General features: G+C 35.5%; 2 protein-coding genes and 1 long non-coding RNA gene across 4 annotated transcripts; 2 read left to right on the top strand and 1 right to left on the bottom strand.

The window, feature by feature from the left end:
* The first annotated feature begins 1146 nt into the window (after positions 1 to 1146).
* LOC103439004 (putative DEAD-box ATP-dependent RNA helicase 29) lies at positions 1147 to 8373 on the top strand. Of its 2 annotated transcripts, none has more exons than XM_008377547.4 (12): positions 1147 to 1288; positions 1502 to 1967; positions 2154 to 3315; positions 3429 to 3486; positions 4892 to 4999; positions 5381 to 5426; positions 5923 to 5990; positions 6559 to 6611; positions 6885 to 6966; positions 7052 to 7108; positions 7589 to 7715; positions 7879 to 8373. In XM_008377547.4, exons 2-12 carry the CDS (start codon positions 1607 to 1609, stop codon positions 8091 to 8093), a joined length of 2337 nt encoding a protein of 778 aa, XP_008375769.3. In that variant the 5' UTR covers positions 1147 to 1288; positions 1502 to 1606; the 3' UTR covers positions 8094 to 8373. The 2 variants fall into 2 exon arrangements, with proteins under 2 accessions (XP_008375769.3, XP_008375768.3); XM_008377546.4 differs by having other exon boundaries at positions 1149 to 1288; positions 5914 to 5990.
* Positions 8374 to 10350: 1977 nt separating this feature from the next.
* Positions 10351 to 10889, top strand: LOC108172835 (uncharacterized). Its single transcript, XR_011582734.1, has 2 exons — positions 10351 to 10654; positions 10730 to 10889. It is a non-coding gene; the product is annotated as an uncharacterized lncRNA (long non-coding RNA).
* Positions 10890 to 17477: 6588 nt separating this feature from the next.
* Positions 17478 to 23161, bottom strand: LOC114825773 (AT-hook motif nuclear-localized protein 1-like). Its single transcript, XM_029104800.2, has 5 exons — positions 22406 to 23161; positions 19519 to 19592; positions 18659 to 18793; positions 18319 to 18474; positions 17478 to 17731 (listed from the first exon to the last, which is right to left on the bottom strand). The coding sequence occupies exons 1-5, from the start codon at positions 22725 to 22727 to the stop codon at positions 17630 to 17632; spliced, it is 789 nt and encodes a 262-aa protein (XP_028960633.2). The 5' UTR covers positions 22728 to 23161; the 3' UTR covers positions 17478 to 17629.
* Positions 23162 to 26536: the final 3375 nt, after the last annotated feature.

The following is a 26536-nucleotide window of genomic DNA, read 5'->3' as shown; positions in this document are numbered from 1 at the left end:
TAATAATAAAATTTATGTAGATTATCCTAATTTACTTTTATGAACATTTTAATCTAAAAATGTTAAAATTTCGATAAATAATGAAAAATCATTAAATATGCTTCAATCTTCATCATTTCACCAATTAGTACCTCTAATATGATTTTTTGCCATCTTGAAAAATTTGGAAATGAGAAGACATAGTTTTGGAAGTGGGTAGAAAGAAAGAATGGAAGAATTGTATGAGGACAGTGAATTTTGTGCCGATGTTTGAACAAATACATAGGTATTTATAGAGTTTTCGTGAATTTTGATCTAAGTACTTTTTTTTTATTATTTTAGCTGTTGAATTTAATTTTAGGCCGTTAGATTTTTTTAATGGTTAGATTTGACCATATTCGATCTTAGCCATTGGATTTAATGAACTTATAAATTAAATTCTAAAAAAAAAGAATTTAAAATTTGGACCATTTGATCAAACAATGACCCATTAATTCCAGCCGTTGGATCACCAAAAAGAGTGTTTGGGCTCGTGCATGTGTTAGCCCATTGGGTCGCATCGTTGACTGCCCTATCGCTTGTGTTGCATGCAAGGAAGTGTCCCGCGTCGTTGGGCCGAGATTGGCCTTCTTTCTGGAAAGTCCACTCGCAATAATGGGCGAGAAAAATAGACTTGGACTGTTTTCAGGCTAAATTTGTCTAAATCTTAGGTTTTATCCAAATATTTATTTTAAGCCCAATCATTAGAAATGATTTGAATTGGTTTAGAATCTAAATTTTAGCCTTTAGGTTCTAACACAACAATTGAAGTTGATCCAAGAATAACAATGTCATAGACGTGGTGCGGTATATCGAAATAGGATCCTATTCGAAATTTTTTTGTGAGAATTTCAGGAATTACTTCATCTTGTCTGTTCATCTGTCATTCAGCGGTTAAAAATTATTTTGAATTTTTTATATAAAATTAAACAAAACAGTATATAAAGAAAACTAACCGTATGATGTACAATGAGTCGCAAGATGAAGTCATCCCCATAAAGAGAGTCGGAAGAGGATATCATCCCGGTATACCCATTGGAGTTGATGAGAATAACAATGTCATACACGTGGTGCGGGATAAGTGGCCCCCAGATGAAAATATAATGGACCTTCACGCAGCGGATTGCCACATGAGGTTTACTAAAACCCTTCCCTTGCCATTTCGTGGCTTCCTCTTCTTCCGCCGCTGCCAACCTAGGCAGAGCAGAAAGCGACGCCGCCTCCAACCTCTAGCCTCCCGTCTCATCCGTCAGCCACCCATAAACTCCAGGTTTAGTGCCTCTCTCTCTCTCTCTCTATCTCTCTCTAAGTGCCGCCATGGCTGCAATTGACTAGGGTTTTCGTTGACTCTCTCAATCTTAAACCCTTTTAGGGTTTTCGTTTACTATCTTAAAATTAATCCCTTCTACATTTCAATATTCGTGAAGGAATTTAAAAAATTATAGCCGAATTTTAATTTTGAATTTATTGCCTCGCTGAACAGTTTGTGTGGCTGCTGTCTTCTCCAATTGAAGTTCTTGGCTGTGTAATTTCAACTTAATTTTCGTGTAACGAAGAAACACAGAGATCCGTAAGAGCCGAAAACACGATGGTTTACGTGAGCTCGAAAAAGGACCTGAAGCGAAGGGAGATACAGAAGAAGAAGGCCAAGTCTGGAGGCTTTGAGTCTCTGAATCTAAGTCCCAATGTCTTCAATGCAATCAAGCGCAAGGGCTACAAAGTACCCACTCCCATCCAGCGCAAGACCATGCCGCTTATTCTAGCTGGAAACGATGTCGTTGCCATGGCCAGAACCGGTTCTGGCAAGACCGCCGCTTTTCTGATCCCGATGCTCGAGCGTCTGAAGGAGCACGTACCTCAGGGTGGCGTTCGGGCTCTCATTCTATCTCCCACCAGGGACTTGGCGCTACAGACTCACAAGTTTACCAAAGAGCTCAGCCGTTTCATGGGTATGTTATGTACCAATTTTTGTTTTAAATTGGTTTTTATTTTTTTATATTTTCCTTTGAGGAAAGTGGAAGAACTCGAAGTTCCCATTTGATGAAAAATGTTGCCTTTTTCAATATAGTCGACTTAAGTGTTGCATTAAGTCATAGACTTATGGTATGAACCAAAATTCGTTATCTTTGTTGCAGATGTCCGTATTAGTTTACTAGTTGGTGGCGATAGCATGGAAACTCAGTTTGAAGAATTAGCCCAAAACCCTGATATTATAATTGCAACTCCCGGTAGGTTGATGCACCATTTAGCTGAGGTTGATGACATGACACTTAGGACAGTGGAGTATGTTGTTTTTGATGAAGCGGATTGCCTCTTTGGGATGGGTTTCGCGGAGCAGTTGCATAAAATCCTTGGACAGCTGAGTGAGAATCGCCAGACCCTGCTTTTTAGTGCAACACTACCCTCTGCTCTTGCAGAGTTTGCCAAGGCTGGTCTGCAAGACCCTCGGCTTGTGCGGCTTGATTTGGATACTAAGATCAGCCCTGACTTGAAGCTTATGTTTTTCACCTTGCGACAGGAAGAAAAGCATGCTGCAATACTTTATTTGATAAGGGAGCATATTAGTTCGGGTGAGCAGACATTGATATTTGTATCTACAAAACATCATGTGGAGTTTCTGAATATCTTGTTTAGAGAAGAGGGCATTGAGCCTTCTGTATGTTATGGTGACATGGATCATGATGCTCGCCAGATTAATGTATCAAGGTTTAGGTCAAGAAAGACTATGCAGTTAATTGTCACTGATGTTGCAGCCAGAGGAATTGACATTCCATTGCTTGACAATGTCATCAATTGGGACTTTCCCCCAAAGCCTAAACTTTTTGTTCATCGAGTAGGCCGAGCTGCAAGGGCTGGTCGGACTGGTACTGCATTCTCCTTTGTGACATCTGAAGATATGCCTAACCTTTTAGATCTACATCTGTTTCTTTCAAAGTCAATTAGGGCTGCACCCACAGAGGAGGAAGTTTTACATGATATGGATGGAGTGATGTCTAAGATTGATCAAGCAATTGCTAATGGAGAAACTGTTTATGGGCGTTTTCCCCAAACAGTTATAGATCTTGTTTCGGATAGAGTTAGAGAGATAATAGATTCTTCTTCAGAACTCAGTAATATGGTGAAAACCTGTGCAAATGCATTCCGCTTGTATTCAAAGACAAAACCCCCACCTTCAAAGGAGTCTGTTAAAAGAGCAAAAGATTTACCTCGCGAAGGGTTGCATCCAATCTTTAAAAGTGTACTGGATGGTGGAGAGTTGAAGGCATTGGCATTTTCTGAGCGGTTGAAGACATTCAGGTTTACATTATAAGCGTTTGCCTTTTTGCATACTGGATACACTTATATTCTGTTTCTTCTTCTGAGGATCTGATGTTGCTAACTTTAACCATTCATTGGCTGATTTATACTAGACCCAAGCAGACCATTCTAGAAACTGAAGGTGAGGCTGCTAAGTCCAAGAATCTGAAGGTAACTCTCCACTTTATGTCTTCAGCAGTAGATTTCATTTAATTGGTAACTGCATGGACTTGATCTGTTGGACTTTTTTCTTATTATTCTGTTAACCATGTTTAGTCAAAACTCTTTCTATCTGATGATCAAAATCTTTGGTTTTTTATACTCTTATGTTTATATCACACAACCGCTACTTTGTTGCATTTGGGCATATTTATCCTATTAGTCAACTGCTCCTATTCATTGTTTGTCAAATTTACAAACTCGAAATATAGGAAATTCATGCAAGAAAGAGAGAGCCATATAAAGCTTTTCCATTGGAAAATATATAATTGGGGTTGTTTTGTAAACATCATTCATGTACTCTTTGTAAGGTGATATATCATTCTCTTTAATGTGGTGCCTATTGTGGGAGAGGATGTTGGGGACCTTTTGAATAGAAAGAGAACACACTGGGCTTAATTCAAAGTGTATTTGTTATTTCTTCTCTTGATCACAGTCACTGTTTGCAATTATTTATATTTCTTTCATAGCTTTTCTTTTGTTTCTTTCTTTATTTTGTTTATTACATTTGGTTCCTGTTTGGTGTTTATCTTCTGTATGTATGTGTCCACAGGTAATATCTTTTACATAACAAAATTTAATGTCTTTAGTTCTCAAAAATCAAAATATATTATTTTATGCCCTCAACATTTATGTAAAGAAGTCGATCATTCTTTAGCCTTCAAGTTCGGAAGTTTCATGTCAACATACTGTAGTGAGGATCTGAATAAAATAGTTCCAGAGGAACATGGTAGTTTTTTGTAAGAACATGCTGATTTTCCTTTCTTTTTATGAGGATTCCTGTGGTCATGTGTAATTCAATTGGTAAGTTGAGTAGTGAGAAAGTTCAAAATGGTTAAATCATAAAACCTGAATCTTAAATACTAAGATGGTCAAATAATTGAAGAATCATATCTTTAGTAATTGTTTGTCTGCTTAGGCATCTGTTTTGCCATTCTTTGTTTCAATTTAGTATTTCATCTTTGTATATTTGCATTCACATTTAAAATAATTTCCCCCTTATTCTGTAGTTACTTTTGCTCTTCCGAGTTCACAAGTTAAGCTGTCTTACCCCAAGCTTTCATGACACCACCCGCCTGTCTCCACCCCCCATTCCTCTCCTCCTCCTCCTCACTCTCTCCCACTGTCGCTCTAGGCATTTTATTTGCTCATGTTCACTGCCTCTCAACCGTATCTTTTGTTGTTTGAATAAAATATTTTTGCATGAAGTAACTTATGTTATGTGCAATACCCAATCAACTATTTTCTCCGTAATTATGTATGCTTTAGCTGAGTATGTGCAATGACTTGTAGCTTCTGTTCTCGATATTCAAGGTGGCCTTGTTTGATTTTTATTAAGTATGTGGCTTATTTGCAGGGTTCTTCTCGTCACTGGGTTGATGTAATGAAGGAAAAAAGAGCTATTCATGAAGAGGTCATTAATTTATTTCATCAACAACGTTCTAATAATAATCATGCAGAAAAGGTAAAAATTTCAGTAGTGTAATTTATGGTTTTGATGTTTTCGAAATGTAACCGTGTGCAACTTTTATAATCACTCAAAACACCATGTTGATGCCATCATGCATTGTTTATTATGCATGTATAAAGGACTTGCTATCGCCCGGTTAGTTATTAACATTAAGCAACGTTTTGGAACAAGTTCCATAATTGGCATTGCTTCAGAGACTGTTTGCATGAATTAATTTTGTTCTGTGCGGTCCCCTTCCATTGAGGGATCCCTCATGTAAGCTATATATTTAATTTATGTGTATGCAAAGGTTATACACATTTCAGGCGTTGTATCAATAATTTTATGTTGTCTTCCCAAGTAAATTGGGCTAAAATGAACTTTTGATTCTTGCAGGAAGATGAAGATGATTTTATTCCCTCAAATACCAACGAGAAGAAAGGTATTCCATAGCTCAAAGTTTGACCACTTTTACTCTTAGAATAAAGAAAGAGTCTCAAATGTTTTCCGTGCACGAGTACTTTTTCTAATTTTGAACTAATAGCGAGAAATTTGTCATCGTAAATCCCTAAGTAGCCTATACTCATATTAATTGGTAATTTTCAAAGAACCTAGTAATATAACTTGGTCAAAGGTGTACCAGTTTAATTTTGCAGTTCTTTTCATTTATAGTTTGTCCCCGTTGTGCTCCTTTTTTACGAGTTGTTTGAAATGATGTATTCACTGATACTGAAACGTGGTATTTGGAATGTGGATCCGGTGGCATATAGTCAATTAGTTTTAGTTTCATCCTCACTTTCAATCATGTTTGGAATGATTTAGTTTCTTCTCTTTTTTTACAGTTTTTTTTTCTTTCTTTCCCCTAACATATTTTAAGCATGTTTATGGAATGGATTATTAATACTTTGTTGTTTTCCCTTGGGTATTAGCATCTTCAGGCTCCAAAAGGAAGGCAAAGAGCTTCAAGGATGATGAAAACTTTATAAGTTCAATACCAACTAATCATGTAGGTTATATTACTTCTATAACTTTTCAAGTTAATTGCACTGGTGTATTGCAATATTATGCTCTCGTTTGTTAGTGGTGTTTTGGGTTCTTTGGATGGAGAGGATTCAAAGGAATAAAACAAAAAATCTTGCTAACTACAACAAAGTCATTTCTTGTTATTGTTGTGGGCTTTAGTTTCACCTGATTTTTGGGGATTTTATCTTTTTCTCTGCTATGGTCTGATTGGGAAGCAGCAGTTAACTTGGGTTATGATAGATTTACCTTTGGTGCTTGGCTTTGGATGGCTCTGTTTTCGGAAGTTTCTTTTGTGACGGTTAAGGGTTATGACATTTTTATTTATGAGAAACAAGATTTATTAGTAATAATTATAAATACAGTACAAAGACTCAATGAGTAACAGGTTTACCAACATCTCAATACCAATCTCATTAAAACAAAACCAAATTACTCACCTTGATTTTGAATTTTTAAAAATTTGTTACATCATTTAGTTGTGCTGTGGATTTGGATCACAAGACTTGGAAACTGGCTAATATATTGGCTTATCCTGATATTTTGTTGTCCAGCATACCGAAGCAGGACTCTCAGTGAGAGGGAAGGACGACTTTGACTCAAATAGGTAATACTCGGTTCTGCTCTAGCTCTATGGAAATTGATTTAACAAAATTTTAACTTGGTTTATGCTATTGGTTAAGTGCTAGTGTATATAATTGAAATTTTACGGGTGGGTTATTTATGAACTTTTTTTATGTTGACGATTCTGTCAGATACCCAGTTTTTTCTGGCACCTACGCAATGACAATTCTCTCAGTTACCTTGTTATTTTTATCGAGATTAAATGTGTGAAATTTTGTATGGTCTGCACTTCAGTTGACCCCATTTGTCTGTGTAGGTTGGAAGCTGCTGTTATTGATCTCATTGCAGATGATAATGTTGGCATGAAGAAACAGAAATCTGTATTTCATTGGGATAAGGTACTTTGAACAGTAATATTGTTTTCTTATTTTAATTTTGTTTACCTAAGTTTACCCTTAACCTCATCAAATTAATGGGTGGCAGAGGGGGAAAAAGTACATAAAGCTAAACAATGGCGATCGCGTGACAGCTAGCGGCAAGGTAATTTTCTTAATTTTATCTCAACATCCATAATTATATCTGCAACAGTCTTTGACACTTTTGCATCGTTCCTTGTATTAATTGCTATAGATCATAACATTGCATCTGTAGTTAAATTCAAGTTTTAACCAATCCATGTTGAAACTATATCAACCCACAAGAGATTAATAGAAACAGTGGTCACAGATTCTCAAAGAAAAGCATACTTGGATTCTTTGTCAGAGAGGACACACCAGTCAAATTCTAGCATTAGCTCAAACCGACCACATAAACAACATGCTTTGAGACTACTTGATAACTTTGATATAAACCGTTACTTGAGAATGATTGCACTGAACTTCCTTTCCGTACTCCAGATTATACCCAAATTAATCTCATCAACTCGTTATTGCTTCTCTAGTAGTCATTACAAGGTGCACCTGCAACATATATTATTTGTTGATTGCACAGAAGGTTTATGCTAAATTTTATGGTCTACAGATAAAGACAGAGAGTGGTGCAAAAGCAAAACTTGAGAAAACTGGGATATACAAGAAGTGGAAAGAACGTTCACACAAGAGAGTATCTCTTACAGGAACTAACGAAGGGAATGCGGAGGATTCCACAGGTAATGCTCTCTCTGAAGTTTATGTACTCTTCTGTTGTTTCTCTTAAATGTGATTGATCTGTTTTTCTGTTTAACACTTGTTAAGATTCTCACTCAGTTCATCCGAGCTAGCTTCTTTGTGTGTTTCATTTTACTTATTCACGGTTTTCATGTCTCTTTGCAGGTAACCGTAGATGGCAGGGGAAGGGTAAGTCTTTCGGAGGCAGGAAGCAACACTCTGTGCCTAATGCTCATGTGCGTTCTGAAATCAAAGACTTAGAACAGGTTCGCAAGGAGCGACAGAAAAAGGCCGACAGGGTCTCTTATATGAAGAGCAAGTCGGCCAAGGGAGGTAAAAAATTTGGTAAAAATGGTAAAAGAGGAAAGGGAAAGAGGTAAACAAGAGTTACCTAATATGAACAAGTCTTTTGAGTTTTCCCGTTGCCCCTTTGGTAAAATGATTATTAGAGCACCATACTTATTAACTTCAACCAATTTTGTATTTCTTTCATAGGACGGGTGATAAGTATCAAGTAATGACTTGTTTTGTAGAACTACTTTCCATTTATTTGCTTTTCAGTATTTGCTTGTACTTCTTTCTAATTTTAGTTGCAACAGTATCTCTGCCTTAAGCGCACTTACTGTCTTAATGTAAGGGGCTTGTAGCTCAGTTAGTTGAGAGCATTTATCTTTGACCTGCAGGTGTTCTCCCTCCAAAAAGTATAAGTTCTAAATTCAATCACCCAAAAAAAATGAAAAAAAGTAAAACACCATGTCCGATTTGTCCAAGGAGCATCTCCAATGGAAATGCAAAAATGTCCTGGAATAGGCATATTTTATATTTTTGGTTGGTCGGAAAGCTCTCTAATAGGCGGAAATGTAAATACCTATGTTGTTCTAAAATGTAAATGATAATATAAATTCAAAATATATTTTTTCTAAAAATCTTTTTAATTTGGAGTATTATCTTTTTTCTTGATTTAAACTACACACATTTCGGTTGTTTGGTGACATTTAACTTCCAAGATACCCAGTTCAAGTAGTTCACCTCATCCAAAATTTAAAAGAGAAAAAATGGCTGTAAAAATTTGAGCCATTTTATCATCTTTTGATGATTACCATCCTATCCTTCACCAATCTGCTTCTTGGTGACAAGATGATGAAAAACAACATTGTGAAGAGAAAAATGTGCAAGAAGGAAAAGGAAAAGAAGGAACAAATAGAGCTATAGACTCCACGTTTTCAGAGATCAATATTAGCTTATCCTTTCCTTGAACTGGAACACCTCTAACATGTGCAACAGAGAAACTTGAGACGGTTTGGATAATGATTTTATTTTATTTTATTTTTTTGGTCAAACAATAGATTTTGTTAAATTAGCTATTACATTAGCCACTGACGGAGTTCAAACTCACGTTGTCATGCAAGTGCTCAACACTTTTCCACCATTGTGGTAAAGGGCCACTTGCAGTTTGGATAATGATTCAAAATCATACAAATTTGTGGTTTGCTTTGTCACGTGATCAGTGGCACTTGAGTCTATAATCCTTAAATTCATGCATGAGACTAGCATTGAGAGCAGTTGAAAAGGCATTAATAAAACCTGGAATCTCTTCAGGTGCATGGTACACCATCAGTTTCAACTACGAATCCTACAAATTTGCCGATAAGAGCAGTTGAATTGTCACTATTTCCACAAGCACCAGTCATAGTGCGCTGTCACCATCCCGCTTTTGCTTTTGTTGAAGATAAGCTGCAAACTGGGGTTGCCGACAAACAAGCCGGGAAGTATAGTGGAGGTACGAAGAGAAGGCTTACCGTCACAATTTCCCTGATTGGGGATCCCAAAGTACATCTTGATTTCTCTTGATCACTGTTAAAGCTACTTGTATTGCCACTTAGTATTAGGTTTAGTGGTATTCATTTCACTCGTAAGTGAGAGGTTTTAGATTTGATTCTCGCCAAAGGCAAATTTGAATCACATTATTATGACTAGCTCACTATGAGGCTTAGCCCACTCCCTCACCTCCTTCGTATAGACGATATTGTTTGTTCAAAAGAATAAAACTATTTTTGCAAAAGTCTTCGTCGAAAAGTAGATTTTGTTGTGTACATGGATGAGCCCAGTAGTGGACTTGATCCAGTTTCAAGAAAACATCTACGGAATATTGTCAAGTGGGCAAAACAAGACCGCGCAATTGTCCTGACCAATTCTCTCTCTCTCTCTCTCTCTCTCTCTCTCTCTTTTCTTTGTTAATGTATTGTCAATGATACTTTAAGGTACTTTAAGGATTTTGACCTTCTCTATAAGCTTGTGTGCATATCTTCAGCACTTTCCATGGAGGAGGCAGAGTACATATGTGATCGACTAGGAATTGTCACAGACGGCACACTGCAGTGCATAGGAAATCCAAAGGAGGTAAGAATGAACTATTAAGGCTGTGTTTGGTTGCAACTTGCAGGGTTGTCGAATCACTTTTACCCGCATTCAGATTGTATACATCTTTAGCACTCACATCTAGTAGTTTATCAATGATTCCAGCCGGGTTTAATATTGACATTTTACATCCAATTAACTGACGAAATTTTTTTGATTGCGGGGAACACATAGTAAATTCTAAATCGATGAAACTGGCATAACACTTTGAAGTTGGTTCGACAGCTGCAGGCCAGATATGGAGGATCGTATGCCTTAGTGATCACAACAACTTGGGATCATGAACAAGAAGTGGAGGACATGGTCCGAAACCTCTGCCCAAATTCGAACAAGGTTTACCAGCTGTCGGGGACACAGAAGTTCGAGCTGCCAAAGAGTGAGGTGAGAGTTTGCAGAAGTATTCCAAACAGTGGAGAATGCAAAGAGTACGTTCACAGTTTTTGCATGGGGTCTGGCTGATACTACTTTGGAGGATGTTTTTATCAAGGTTGCAAGTGGATCCAACACTTGAATCAATCCAAAGGTTTAAAGAATGATTGTTAGATTTTAATATAGCCCTAGTCCTTGCCCAGTACTGACTTCTAATTCTATTTTGTAGTTGTATGTTATCGATGAATTATCAAGGATTTGAAGTTATTACGATCAAAAGCCTTTGAGGCAGATGTGGGCAGATCCACATTGGCTAGAACAGATATACTTCCCGTATGTAACTGAGTTTGAATCTCTCTCCTTGCAGCTGAATTTAGTTTAAAGTGAAATATTGCTTGTATAAAAAAGAATCAAAGTTTTGGGATACATGTGAAGTAAATAATGATAACTTTGGTTTGAGAATAAAAATTTAGTGCATTAATAAACAAAATACTTACCTTCAACATGTATGTTTGTGAAAATAGACCCTCATAACCATCAGCACCAGCCACTAGGAATTTCACTAATTCAAAGAGTGATGGATTCTCTTAGTTTAGTGATATTTCTCTTTTTAATATTGGACCAATGTCAAGTTTGAATCCTCTCACTTGATTTATTTCTCCTTGATGGTAAATAAAGTAAGCGACAACTAACTTATCAACATCCGAGAGGTTGAGGGAGAAAGACTGTGTATCAAGTTATCAACATCCAAGAGGTCTATCTTGTAAGATTATGAGTATGAATTATGTAAGAGAACTGACCGTAGTGTTTGAGATTGATATGGAGAAGTCTAAAATCTGAAGCTGTGACTTATTTGACTTGCTTGTGGAATAAGTATGATAAAAGTTATGAGTAATTCTTGTGGAATTGAAACTCAGTGTTGGAACTTATTTAGGACTAATGTTTACATGTTGGTTGTGTTGAGTTCGAATTCTAAACCGATTCTGATAGGGAACGGTTAAAGAATACTATATAAGAACTTGGCCACTACCCTTGCAATTCCCTGGCTCATTGAAATTTCGAGTCCTATTATTTGGAGAGCTTTTCCATATTGTTAAAAGAGGAGAAGGTTATAGTTCTTGAAGCTAAATTGGCTTCATCATCTGGATCAAATCCTGAAGGTTAGTAGTGCAGCTTTAATAACAGGATTTTAATCAGAGCCGCGGGTTCTAATCATTGAATTCAATTCATCGATACATGAATTATATTTGGAGATCGGAATCTGGGTTTTATATTTGTGTTCTTCAAATCGAATTAAAAAAAAAACTGCTCTAAACGGCACCGTTTCACTAAAGAGCCGTTAAGACTATCGTTGGGTTCTTTTTAAACAATATGACCGTTAGAAGTCTGGGTTTTGTTTTTAGGTCTTATTTATTATTTGAAAGATCTGGTTTTTTCTCCTCTTCTCTCTTAATCGTTGTTCTAATTCGAGTTTTGATGCTAAAACTAACAACTATAACAAAATCGATCAAGAGCAGGTATGTTTCCTTTTCCTTGTAAGTTAAATATACTTGATATTGACAACAATATTAGGATGATGTAATTAATTTATATATTTTAATCCGTCCTATATGTTGTTGAATCAAATCGATAAATAATTTATGTAGTTGTTATAACACTTTCGCTACTATATGAATTAATATGAAGTTGTAATCCCTTTTGAATGCATATGTGTTATCGGTACATCTTTTTGTTTTTTTTTTTTTTTTTTACTTTTGTGTTCAGGAAAATTTTTCAGCATCATATTTAAAGAACAAGTGATTTGTATTTGATCGACAAAGTCAATCTTAAGTTGTTTATTCTATATATGTCGTTATAAAGGCTATATGTATGATTAAGTTGATTCAATAGCCTTAATTTATGGTGAAAAAGAATAGAAATTAGGGATTTTTAACAGATTCAAAGTTCGGATTTCATTGATGTCTTTTGCAGTTTCACTAAAGTCAATCAATTTAACAGCAGTGCCAATTCTCTATGGTGGGAGCAATTATAAGAAATGGCATAGAGAGATAGAATTGCTTTTGACACTGAATGGGTATAACATTGCTCTTGACACTCCAAGACTTGATGCATTGACTGACAAGAGCACAAAGGCTAAAAAGGTTGATTTTGAGAGATGGACTAGAGCTAATAAAGTGGCTCTACCCATTCTTGAAAGTGGCATGATAGATACAGTGCGTGGTGGAATCAAGAAATGCAATCTAGCAAAGGATTATCTCAAAGCTGTGGAGAACAAGTTCAAAGAATAAGAGAAGGTTGAAATTGCTCAGCATATGTCACTCTTGACTTCCTACAAGTTTGAGGGTGGAGGCTTAATTTGAGATCACATCATGAAGATGACTGAAGCAGCTGAAAAACTTAGCTCCATGGATGTTATATTGGAGAAAAGCAATTGGTGTTCAAGATACTACAGGCACTGCCACAGAAGTTTAGTTAGTTGAAAGTGTCTTACAATACTCAAGATACGACGTGGACAATTGATGAACTAATTGCTCAGTGTGTACAAGAAGAAAATTGTCAAAGGCAAGAAAAGAACAAAGAGGCTGAATCCATCAATTTTGTGCAAGCTGCAAAGGGAAAGAAGGATTTTCGACAAGTCTATCATACCTGCAAAAAATACCAACTCCACTAAGTCTAACAATTTTAAGGTGAAAACTAAAAACATTGAAAAAATTAGATGTCATCATTGCAAAACCAAGGGTCATTATAGAAATGATTGTGAAATATTCAAGGATTGGTTGAGGGCCAAAGGAAAAACTGATGTCTATGTGTGTGAGGAGTCAAATCTTAATGATATTCTTGTTGATTCTTGGTGGTTTGATATTGGTTCATTTGTGCATATCACTAATTCATTGCATGGTTTTGTGCAACAAAAGAAAACAAATTATTTTAATGTTTTTGTTGGTAAGGGAACTAAAGTGACTGTTGAAGCTATTATCATTGTCAAACTTAAACTAGCTACAGGTTTAATAATGCAATTAAATGATGTCTTGTATGTTCCTACAATGAGGAGAAATCTAATTTCAACATCAAAATTGGTTAAATAGGGCTATGTTTTCATGGGAGATGAAAAATGCATCAAGTTTTATAAAATAGGGTTCTTTGCAGGGAAAAGCTTTTATGCATGATCAACTTTGGAAATTGCATTGCATTATAGAAACTGATCACTTACATGTCTTGGACACTGCAACCAAAAGAATGCACGGTTTAGATCAAACATTCATGCTTTGGCCTAAAAGATTAGGACATATTTCAAAAGAGAGGGTGTTCAATTATCCAAAATGAACTTGATTCTTGAAATTGACTTCAAAAATGCAATTGAATGTGTTGATTGTATGAAAGGAAAATTGACAAATGTTAGGAAATTAGATGCCAAAAGAAGTCATGGTTTGTTGGAAATCATACGCACAGATGTTTGTGGACCTTTTCCTGTCAAAACTATATGTGGGAATTCTTATTTTGTGAATGTCAAATATGACTGCTTAAGATACAGTTACATTTTTCATATTAGTGAGAAGTTTTTAGTCTTTGAATGTTTTGAAGTGTTTAAAAGAGAGGTTGAAAAACAATTGGACCTTGTGATTAAAATAATTAGATCAGATAGAGGAAGGGAGTATTTTGGCAGGTACATAGAAGCTGGACAACAAAAGGGACCGTTTGCTTCCTTTCTTGAAAGTCAAGGTATTATAGCAGAATCCACTACTTCTGGCACACTCCAACATAATGAAGTGGCAGAGAGGAGAAATAGGACCCTAACGGGGATGGTGAGAAGCATGATATCTAGGTCTAAACTTCATGGTTTTCTCTGGGGTGAGGCATTGAAGACAACAAATTATATTTTGAATAGAGTGCCATCTAAATCAGTGCCTAAGACACATTTTGAATTATAGAATGGAAGACAACCAAGCTTCGATTATTTTCATGTTTGGGGTTGCAAGGCAGAAACAAGATTTTATAATCCAAGTGAGAAGAAATTAGACCCCAGAACAACATGTTTCTTCATTGGTTATTTTGAGAAATCAAAGGGCTTCAAGTTCTACTGCACTCAAGCACATACCATAATACAAGAAACTCATAATGCTGTTTTTTTGGAAGATGAAGATGTTTCAAATATAGTCCGAGAGAATTTTGAGTTTGAAGAAGAAGTGCAGCTGGATGAAAATTCTTCATCTTTAGACTACAATCACATACCTGTGCTCTCAAAATTGAACATACCAAACATTGAGATTGATGAAGTTATGGCTGAACCTGAGTTTTCAATAAATGTGATAATTGAGGAAGAACTTGATTCCAAGTCAAAAAATTGTGTCTGGACTCTAACACCATCACCTCCCCAAATCAAGACAATTGGTTGCAAGTGAGTGTTTAAGACCAAAAAGGATGTTGAGGGAAGAATTGAAGGATATAAAGCAAGACTAGTTGCAAAGGGTTTTACACATAGGGAAGGAGTTAATTATAATGACACCTTCCTCACCAGTATCTTCCAAAGACTCAATGAGAGTCATCATAGCATTAACAACACACTTTGATCTTGACTTGCACTAGATGGATGTCAAAACTGCTTTCTTGAATGGAGAACTCTACGAGGAAATCTTCATGGCTCAACCTTTTGGATTTATTGAAAGGAGGAAAGAGCATATGGTCTGCAGATTAAACAAGTCAGTCTATGGACTTAAACAGGCTTCTAGACAATGGTTTTTGAAATTTGATCAAGTTGTGACTTCACATGGTTTTATGAAGAACAAGATGGATGATTATATTTATCTCAAGACCAGAGGTTCGAAGTTTATCTTCCTTGTTCTTTATGTTGATGACATCTTACTTGCAAGCTTAGATAAGCAACTATATGTTAAGTACAAATTTTGAAATGAGGGATTTGGGAAAAGCCTATTATGTGTTAGGAATTGAGATTGTCAGGGATAGACAGAAAATGGTCCTTGGTTAATCTTAGAAAGATTACATTGAGAGGGTACTCAATAGATTCAATATGGAAAGTTGCAACAAAGCTGATGTTCCAGTGAATAAGGGTGATAAGTTCTCGAGAAGCCAATGTCCAAGGAATAAGCATGAGATTAAACTAATGTAGATAAAGCTCTATGCTTCATTAGTTGGAAGTCTTAAGTATGCTAATATTTGTACTAGACATGATTTAACATTTGTTGTTGGATTTTTGGGAAGGTTTCAATCAAATCCTTAAAAAGCTCACTGGGTGGCAGCAAAGAAGGTGTTGAGATATCTGCAAAGAACTAAAGGTTTTTGTTGGTATATGGAAGAGAAGATACATTGGAGTTGGTTGGATTCACTGATTCAAATCTTGCTTGAGATGCGGATGAGAGAAAATCAATTGGTGGATATATTTTCAAGTTAAGTGGATGAGCTGCTTCATGGAAAAGTGCCTAGCAAACTATTGTATCAACCTCGACAATGGAAGCTGAGTTTGTGGCATGCTTTGAAGGGATGAAACAAGCTGTTTGGCTGAAAAACTTGATTGCTGACATGAAGATTGTTGATTCTGTTACGTCCTGTGAAAATGTATTATGATAACAATGCTGCTGTGTTCTTCTCAAAAAATAACAAGAGAACTTCTGCTTCTAGATTGATGGATGTGAAGTTTCTCAAGGTTAGAGAAATGGTGAAGAAAGGGGTGATAGAAATTCAGTATCTGTCAACGAGTTCGATGATTGCAGACCCTCTCACAAAAGCATTGCCTAATAATGTGTTTAAAGCGCATGTGACACAGATGGGAGTGCTAGAATCTTTAGACAAGTGGGAGTAAGCCATTCTGGAACTTAAAAGCTGCTGTTGATGCTTCATTCTTCCGATTAATGGTTGAAGCTGCAAACTATTGAGTTAGGTAGTTTATTTTAAGTTTGTTTGGTTTAGTCAGTTGTCTTATTTTGGTTTTCTGTTAAAGTTCAATTTTTTTCCAATTTTGTGGTTAATTGTTCCAGAAGACAAGTTGTCATTAATAATAGTTTTTGTTTACTAGAAAATCAATTCTTGTGGTTTTACTGATGCATACTTTTGAAAGGCTATTGATATTATGTTCTGATGTGGACATTAATTAACTGGGATCTTGACATTGTTGAGTTGAGACTTGGCTAATAAGTGGGAGTGGTGTTTTCTTGACATTGCTGTTGTGTTGGTTCACATAAATATGAGGTACAAATTAGATATGTTGTAATTGTTGGATTGATTCTGTGTTGTGTAGATTAGATCCTTGAATTCCATAATATTTTGAAATGTATTTGAATATGAGCATGTGATGATAAGCTGTTATGAGATTTAGACTTGGTGATCACTTTTGTAAATCTTGAAAGTTGGTTATCATGTTCATACTCAAGTGGGAGAATGTAAGATTATGAGTATGAATTATGTAAGAAACCTGACTGTAGTGTTTGAGATTGATATGGAGAAGTCTAAAATCAGAAGCTGTGACTTATTCGATGAGTAATTCTTGTGGAAGAAACTCAGTGTTGGAACTTATTGAGGACTAAAGTTTACATGTTGGTTGTGTTGAGTTCGAATTCTAAACCGATTCTGATAGGGAATGGTTAAAGAATACTATATAAGAACTTGGCCACTGCTCTTGCAGTTCCCTGGCTCATTGAGATTTCAAGTCCTATTCTTTGGAGAGCTTTTTCGTATTGCTAAAGAGGAGAAGGTTATAGTTCTTGAAGCTACAATGGCTTCATCATCTGGATCGAATTCTGCAGGTTAGTATTGCAGCTTTAATAACAGGGTTTTAATTCATGTTGATATCACTGGAGAGTTGTGATTCAATTGGTTAAATCTTTGTTAGTGTTAATCTTGCTCTTACATATCTATCTCAGACTACTGATTCCCAGAATCTGGAAACAAGAATAATGGAGATGAGGAGCAAGAAAAGATGAACACGTGACTAATTAAGAACAGAAGAACATAACTTATAACCAAAAGAAAAGAAAAGTCGAGTCTTCTTATAATCATTGTAACGCCTTCATAATGTAAATTGTAAACCAATCACTAAATTCATAACTGCACTGTGACAATTGGGGTTTCTCACGAATAAAAGTGACCGTTGACGTCAGTAGTAGTCACCATTAAGATGCTACAGTAGAACGTGAACTTTGGTCATTTCTGGTGCTGTTGGGCCTTTCACGGCCTGAGGAGTTACTGTTTGTTGTCCTATGGTGAAGCTGCCTATGCAAACCTGTCATGGTCAAAGATAGAAAGGTAAGATATTCGTTTTAGGGTATATGGATAATCAAAGCAAAGTTCTATGATAAACCTTCTAAAGTAAATAATGCGAGATGTGAAGGTAAATAAGTCCCATATCGGTGAGAGTAGAAACCTTGCAAAGTTCCATATATTGTCAATTAGTTTTATGGCAGAGCTTCAACTTTTTTTAATGATAATCAAAACCTACGTACATCTTGTTTGACAAAAAAAAAAAAACCCTAACGTACATCTTTGTTAGGTCAAACTTTTGGTTAATTTTACAATCTACTTGAACACGTACATGCTAGTTAACTTGTGTGTGACAAGACCCTTAAATATTCGGAAGTGATTTCCACACATCATTTACAATCTACTTGAACATGTACATGCTAGTTAACTCGCGTGTTGTCCTAAAGACCTTTAAATATTCAGAAGTGATTTTCACACACCATTTTCTTTCTTTGACATAACTCTACGCATAGTAAGAGAGAGACAAACGTCATAGAAAAAAGAAAAAAAGAAAAAGAAATCACACGTCATAGAAAGAGAGAGACAAACGCTATAAGAGAAAAGCCTCACCTGCACAGGAGTGGCAGCTATCAGAGATCCTCCAGCAGATCCCTCTACACTACGACCATCAGAATCTGCCAACGTAATAGACATTCCACCACTGCAAGTTCCCTTCTTGTCATACATCATAAACGACCCAGAGATTTGAATTATATTAAACTGACCCTACAAGAAAGTTAGCAATGTATGTTAGAAAAACAGAAGTCTCCAGTAAGCAAATTGCAGTACTGCATCAAGATATCGATATCCACATATTGCTTTTCATTCATAAACCAAGTTGTAAAACACAAACACACACACACACAAGCACACACAAAATACATCTTGAAATGGAATGAGTATGGCAGACCTCATGTTTTATAGGACTGATTCCGTGAGCCGGGTTAATCAGTGTAACTTCTTTAAGCGTTCCCGTTGCAGACATAATGATAATACCTCGACCAGTGTTTTGTTGAGCAGTTTGTGCAATCTTCCATGCAACATCCTTAAACCCAATAAACAAAAAGGAAGGTTTATACACCATTAATCAAGTTGTAGATAAGAGGGAAAGACAACCTAGGAAAACAATAAACATATCTAGGAATTTTTTTTTGAGTTGCATACTGATCAAACACACAGAAGAAGTAATATTGTAAAACATTTATCGTAACACTTCTAATAGGTAAAAATACTTTATTAGAAGATGGAAGCACTGTTAGGGCTATCATCTATTTAAGTAAAGCCATTATGTTTCTAATAAATTGTTATGTCAATCTTGTGATACTTTTCTACATTCAGTAGGGGTATGTATGGGTGAGGAACCTCTAAATTTAACAGATTTATTTGGCATAGCTAGTGATAAAGAAATAGATCATAAAAAGTAAGATAGGAGGGAATAGAAATGCACTACATGAGCATTAATACAAAAGGAATGTGAGAGTGATTTACAAATTACTACTTGGAAATGGAATGAGTCATTTACAAATCCCTCTAACACGCCTTTGTAATGCTCATGCGGTGCATTTTCTAATTCCTCCTAACTAAATTTTTGTGATCCATTTTTTCATCATTTTTCCTAACTGCCTTCAAATTTAGAAATTCCTCACCCCAAATATATTGTACATTTTTATTTAACCAGGGTGAAATTCATGTCAAGGGCAGACAGCAAACCGAAAGAGAATTACAAATCAGGAAGAAACTCCACAGAGTAGAAATGTTACTATATTTTACCTCACCAGAATTGACAGTGATCATATAGGGCGTAAAATTGTACAAAGTAGTCTCGATTGAACCCCAGTCCTCCCCTGCAAAATAACAATATAGAAACGGTTAGTCTAGGGTACCCCTTAAAAAAATCCAGTTTGAATATTCAGCACCATAATGTTTGCTCTAAAATATAACGAAATATTCCTTTCTTGATAGGTGAGCACAAAATTCCTTGGAAATAAACACGCATGATATTCACTCTCTTAATCCCAAATGGAAGCACTCAAGGTGATATTTCAGCAATGATCAAATCAAGCCGCAAATATATATGGTACCCATTTCTAAGTCCAATAATACGAGTTAAATTATTTTGCTTGATTTTTTGGAGTCCAACAATATTGAAGTTGAACAGAAAACTAGTAGCCACTAACTAATAGTACGAAAAATCTAAACATCATAAAGAACCCCTTCGATTCTGAGGTTCTGCACAATAAACATGTACACATGAATAAAAAGTGAGCCTAATTCATAGACTACATTACTAAATTGTCAAATAAGAAATGAAGCCTAAGAGTATGCCAAAACTGCACAATGTCAAAAACTAATTCAGCTAAGAATTGTCTCTTCACACAATTCATGACAAAACAAACAAAAATGGACAGACCGATTTAAAATTACAACTCGTCGATATTAAACCGTAATATAATCTCTGTTTGTCTAATTCTTCCTTAAAACAAAAATTTGAAGTAAAAAAGAAACAGTTTGTATCTTCCCAGTATGTGAGAGAGAACCAAGAGATGATATAATGGAACAATAGGAACTGGGACATGAACATCGCTCACAAGATTTGCATGAAAAATGCAAAATGAAGGCATCCGTATACAAAAGGAAAAGCATTATAGAAAATGAATCTAGGGTGAATTTTTTTCTATAAATCTAACAAACACGAAGTGAGCAGGTTCAGGATTGATCATTCCTTAAAACGGACATGAATTTGACAAGAGCTGCAAACACGAATAATAACAGGTTCGAGTTAGTGTCAAACACCTTTGACATGATACTCATTTAGCTAGTAATATATGAATTAAAATGAGTAAGTTTATCTCATTTCATAGTATGTATTGTAGGAGTCATCTTATATTTCGTTAAAACTGATCAAGACGAGTGGATTTTTATCCCAAAAGTAATCCATAACTAATATATCTGGTTAAGAAATACAAGGAACGGCCGGGTTAGTATTGCGTCATTCGACACGATTAGTTAAAAAAACATCATGCTAGGCCTAATTAGTATGGGAGTGAACTCAAATTGCCAACCTGAGCTTAATGACAGGTGAAAGGATTAACCATAGCTTAATGACGAGTGAAGGGGTTACCCCGAGCTAAATGATGGCTGAATGGGTGTTGGACCATTGAGGAGTGATTTAGATTAATTTGATGTTTGAGGGAAGTGGATCCATATAACAACTAAAAATTGATGAGGTTATAGTTTAGATTGATGAGGATCATTGTGAGAGAACTGAGAGAGAAGAAGAAATGGAACACCTAAGACCGGGACAAGAAGATCCTTCCTTAATATTTTGTTGGAAAAAAATTCGAAAGGAAAGCTAGATAATGATTTCGCTTTATAGCGGGGGCTAAATGATTAGTGAGCGAGCTGTGAAGGCGGGCGGTGTAGATATGAGACAAGGGGGCATAACGAGTAAAATATAATAAGGTTTACGGGTTTATGTTGATGAAAGGGCCTTCTTCATATCTCGGTAGGTGTATTAACCAAAGCAGGATTAGCTGCTAAACCTCAGAAGCTGGAGTTTGTGTAAAACAAACTTAGAAATCCAAAATTGTTACACAGAATCAAGAAAAACTTGTATTCTAAGTTAAGAAAGTTGAGGTTTCATCACAAAACTAATTGGCAATATGAGGAGTAGCCTAACCTCTTAGAACATCTCCAAAGAAGATATCAATAGTCCACATCAGCAATAGCAGTAATAAAAGACATCACTAGTGTTTTTCAACCGAAATGCCAATTCCTATGTGGCATGACATGGAAAGGCAGCAGAGGAAGTTGCTGTCAAATTTGATAGTAGCTTCAAAACTATTTTTAGTAATTAATAAATGCTTTTTTATAATTGTAATAGTTATCTTTTGTTTTAAAATACTAATTACAACTATAAAAAGTAAATAAAGTAATAAATAATAGTTTAAATTTGACATATCGGTTGGAGAACAAAATTTATAAAAAGATCAATGTGCCACATAAGCCTTCAAATTTAAATTTTGTGTTTAAAATTTGACATCTCCTTTGGAAATGGTCTTAGAAGCTATTGCAAGGTTTTTCCTTTCACCTATATGAGACTCTTTTATCTTCACATCCTCACACTAACAAAAACTTCTCGTACTCTAATGCTTGATAAGAAACTCCTGATCAGTATCATCCTTAAAAAAGTATGGCCCCTTGTTATGTTTTATTCAATTTATATCAACTTAAAGGATCTTGTATACATCCTACACACAAGAGATTCTACCGTGTATCCCCATCTCTCTCTCTCTCATCACGTGAGGTTATGCTTAAGAAAAGAACGGAAAGAACAACAAATTTCACCTAAAAACTCTCTGTATTACACTTCCAAATTTGAACAAAGATTATCTATCCTATAACTGAGATCAACTTCAAAATCCCAGTGTATTAATTCATAATCTTCCAAGTCTGAAAGCAGTTCCAATATAAAATAAACCGAAACAAACTATTAATGCTACCAAAAGCGAACTTAAACCATCAAAATTTCATATCGATCAACTTGTGGCACATTTATTATACCTTATTTTTGTTACAAACACATATAATTCTCAGACCCAAACTGCATGCTATAAAATGCAAATGAGTAAATACTAAATGGTTATAATATACGTACCAATTGGTGCCTTGCCCTTCTGGTCTGAAGAGCACTTTCCAGTAGCCGGTGGCACTGTCCCATCGGGTGAGGAGGGTTTTTTTGCCGCTGGTGCTGTCCCATAGGGGCCATACTTCCTCGGCCTGCCCCTCTTTTTCTTCCCTGAAGTGATAGCACCGTTAACTCCACCACTCACCGGTGGTGGGGCCATTGCAGGCGATGTTCCAGCCTGGATGCTGTTCGGGAACGCCTGATACCCCACTGGACCTTCAAACATTTGTTCCATTGCTGCTGTAGGTAACCCTGATGGAATTTCAATCGTTCCTTGCCCTTCAGATGCCATGCGTAAAAACCTGATTCACACTTAAACTCCAAAATCTATCAGCAACTGCAACAAACGAGGCATGACAAAGAAAAACAAAAGCAATAAAACAAACAGAAACTAGATAAAAGAGGCCAAGATGATAATTAACTCAACTATTTTATTCTTTCTTTTAACCTGTACAGATCAAAACCAGTTAAACCAGAAACCCTAAGGTATCAAGAAAGAATTGAATAAAAAAAAACAATTTTATCAACGGACTAGAAAATAAATTCAGACCCTCCATTTACTCAACTAAAGAGATAAAAATTATAAATCAGAACCCAGGACAAAAAAGATTTATGCTTTGAACTCAAAAAAATATTCATCTTTTCCAACATCTAAAACTTTGAGGTTTGAACGTCCCACAAGGGACACAACCAACAAGTTATCATAACTGTGGAAGAACTAAAGAGTTTGGGTTGTTTTTTCGAGGCATTCAAATATCAAGACTTCTAATTAAGCCAGCCCAAAGTTCCATTAAACCGTTTCAAAAAAAAAAAAAAAAAAAAAAATTATATATATATATATATATATATATATATATATATATATATCATTTTCAATAAAATAAAATAAAATAAAAGAGAGAGAGAGAGAGAGAGAGAGAGAAATAGAGTGAAAATATATATCATTTCAATAAGAAAAAGTAGAGGGAAATAGAGTGAATCTGAAACTTTTAAACATTAATTTTTAAATTTTTTTTGTTTATTTTTTGCGGCCAAGACAACTCTAAATCAAAGCATGCAACTCAAAGATTGATAAGCACAGATATACAACAACAACAACGAAAAAAAGATTAAAACATTTTCTTGGTCAATCAAAAGATAAAAGAATCAACAAAATCATAACTATATATATATATATGAATCACCTAACACTTCAATTCTTACTCTTATCAAACTCTACGTACTTTTCATACTTCACTCATTCGATGAACAAAAAAAAATTGTAAAATAAAATAATACGATTACCCGTTTGCTTCACGAGAAAATAAAAATATGAAAACGCGGCGGGGGTTTTGAGGAAACCGTCTGAATTCGTGAAGGCGACTGTGAGGGTAGATGTAATTTATAACCCCAAAACAGCCAAAAAGGGAAAAATCCGACACAAAAATGTCCGTTATTTAGTTTTGGAAATAATTTATATATTTTTCTCTGTCCGATAAAATAAATTTGAGTTTAAGGAAATTTCACCTGGACCAATTAGAAATGAAAAAATAAAACAGAAAATCCGATAAAAATTGGCTGATATGGCAAAAAAGTAAATGGATTTTATAATTATTATTTTTTTCATTTTTATTAATTTGTTTTCCATCTAGAGGTTCAAAGGTGGCCTTAAGCATACACAACTTTTCGTTGGAGGGTTAAAGGTGGCGGGAGTTGGTGGCGCTACGTCTCCTAAAACGGTTGGGGGGAAATGACTGTTGTGCTCACACGTGGAAATATGCATGTTCTCCCCTTTCCCCCTGATTTGCCAACGTCGACTCCTCGCTCCATGAACACAAGGTGACTACAACGACGGAGCCAAAAGTTTACAACGATGAGCCAAAAAATAGTTTTAAAAAATTGATCATACTTTTAGTTATAATTGTCCACGACGTGTTCTCACATTTTGAAAAGGTCATATCGCAACATCTTTATCAATAGAATTAAATACATTTTTCTTCATGTATACAACTAAACTATCATTTAACGATTGATCTTCCATTTTATTACCATGTTCTTCACAATATCCATCACTTTTTCAACGAAAGTAGTTGCAATTGGTAAAATTAATGCTAATTTGACTTGCAAGTACACCAAGGGATATCGTCTATCCCTCTTTGCCTCCACCAACATTTGTACAAGACTATTAATTCCTTTCATCAAAAAAAATTCATAATGCAAACACATGTCAGAAATATAATTCTTAAGTTCAAAAAATACGGCCTGCCCTACAAAACTTTGAGTGATGAAAGAAATTTTGTCGGATAAAACACTTTGACCCGACGAATATTTTTGTTGGTAGAGTGAAGACGGTCAACATATTGGTTTACTAAAAACCTTTACGCGACGGAAGTGATTCGTAGGGCACAAAGTAAGTCATCGGATAAACTTTTGGCATGAAGATGGGAAAGAGTTGCCCGACAAATCAGGTGTTTATCGTTGAGGAAACATTTGCCTGAAGAATGAGGCTTGTCGGCAAACTGTATCGGTGGTCAAAAGTCCATCAATGACATGTAATAAATATCCACTGCCACGAGCTTGGTCGACGTTTACCTAGTACTTGCTCGACAGGTGTGTTCGTCAGGCAAGCCAATAGCCATAAGTTTATAAGTTTGTGCCTCAACTCTTCTTTTTTCACCTCAATACCTTCATTTTCCTCTTTTTACTCTGTGCCTTCCCATTCATCTTTCTCCTTCTCCCATTCTTCTTTGATTCAAGAACCACTGTTCTCACTACCCAAACCTTACCATTTTACCACTTTGCGAAAGGTCATGAAAAACACTAGTAGCAAAGGCATGACTATTGTGGCCGGAGGTCTAGGTAGTACATGGAGAGAGGATGTACCGTAATCTGCAAGAACGAATAACGCCATAATGTCGAAGAGCATGGTGAACAAACGTTCCTCAAATTTCTTGCATGTGAAAGAACATGGAGAGGATACCACATGTTAAAAGCCCTAAATCCTAAGGGTGAGCCGTTTAATAAAAAAAAGCTCAGCTCTATTTCTAAGGCTCAGGGATAATTGGATTTAAAAGTTTTTCCTTGTGAGCTCACGGTCGGGCTTTTTGTTAAATGTTTTGTAATCCCCAACAAATGCATTAGGCATTGCAAAATCAGATTTGTCTTGTATCACAACATAGCTGGTATCATGTAAATTTATCTTTATTTCTATGTATTTTGTAATGGAATCTAAAGCCGTAACCCTATGGCTGAGCCTTTGTTCACGGAAATTTATACTTTACTTAATGAAAGTATAGAAAAAAGACCAAGTGTTTTGGAATCGATGTTTTAGAAGGATAAATGCATTCTACGAAACTAGTTTGCACGATCCAATCCTATTATATTGTTAATATAGTATTCAATTGGACTGGAGCACTGAATATCTTAATGTAATAATGGTACAAATTGAATCACCTTACGTTTTGGTATTCTATACAAAATTTCGTAAGCTTAGATGGAATTTATTAATTTATTTTCAAAATTATGTTTTCATTTACCCCACAGACCTCCGTCGGGTAAACCCATATACATGGTCAAAAGCTCAATTTTCGAAGTGTCACGGATATTTTTTTCATTAATAAAGAATTAGTATTTAAAGTTCTGTTATTTTTATTTAATTCTGAATTGTTCTCCAACATCAAGAACCTCATAATCAGAGGGGAAATGGAATTGGGAATCAAAGCGTGTAGGACTTTTGAGTGGTATTGTTTCGTGAGGGATTGTAACTTGTGTATGAAATTATTTAGGGTAAAGTACAAAAAACTACCTTAACTATTGGTGTCACGACACTTTCATACCTCATCTTTTAAAATTAACAATGTCATACCTCATCTTTAGAATTTGGTCCAATGTTATACCTTCTGTTACTTGGCCGTTTACTTTTTAGTTAAATTCTGACGTGGCTTGATTCGAAGTCCATTTTCTATTAAAAAATCATTAAAATATTATTAAAAACTAAAAAAAAATTATGTAATATTTTTTAGGGTAAAGTACAAAAAACTACCTCAACTATTGGTGTCACAACACTTTCATACCATATCTTTTAAAATTGACAATGTCATACCGCATCTTACGAATTTGTGA

This window comes from Malus domestica, chromosome 07 (genome assembly GCF_042453785.1).
Source record: "Malus domestica chromosome 07, GDT2T_hap1".
Taxonomy (NCBI): domain Eukaryota; kingdom Viridiplantae; phylum Streptophyta; class Magnoliopsida; order Rosales; family Rosaceae; genus Malus; species Malus domestica.
This window is presented reverse-complemented; position numbering and strand designations above follow the sequence as displayed.

Bases quoted from the DNA above. Each gene is read 5' to 3' on its own strand.
- LOC103439004 (XM_008377546.4), top strand. From the start codon at position 1,607: ATGGTTTACGTGAGCTCGAAAAAGGACCTGAAGCGAAGGGAGATACAG. The intron at 3,316-3,428 runs GTTTACATTATA...GATTTATACTAG, and splicing joins GAGCGGTTGAAGACATTCAG to ACCCAAGCAGACCATTCTAG. The intron at 7,716-7,878 runs GTAATGCTCTCT...GTCTCTTTGCAG, and splicing joins GAATGCGGAGGATTCCACAG to GTAACCGTAGATGGCAGGGG.
- LOC114825773 (XM_029104800.2), bottom strand. From the start codon at position 22,727: ATGGCATCTGAAGGGCAAGGAACGATTGAAATTCCATCAGGGTTACCT. The intron at 19,593-22,405 runs GTACGTATATTA...GTTATTTTGCAG, and splicing joins GAAGGGCAAGGCACCAATTG to GGGAGGACTGGGGTTCAATC. The intron at 18,794-19,518 runs GTAAAATATAGT...ATTGGGTTTAAG, and splicing joins TCACTGTCAATTCTGGTGAG to GATGTTGCATGGAAGATTGC.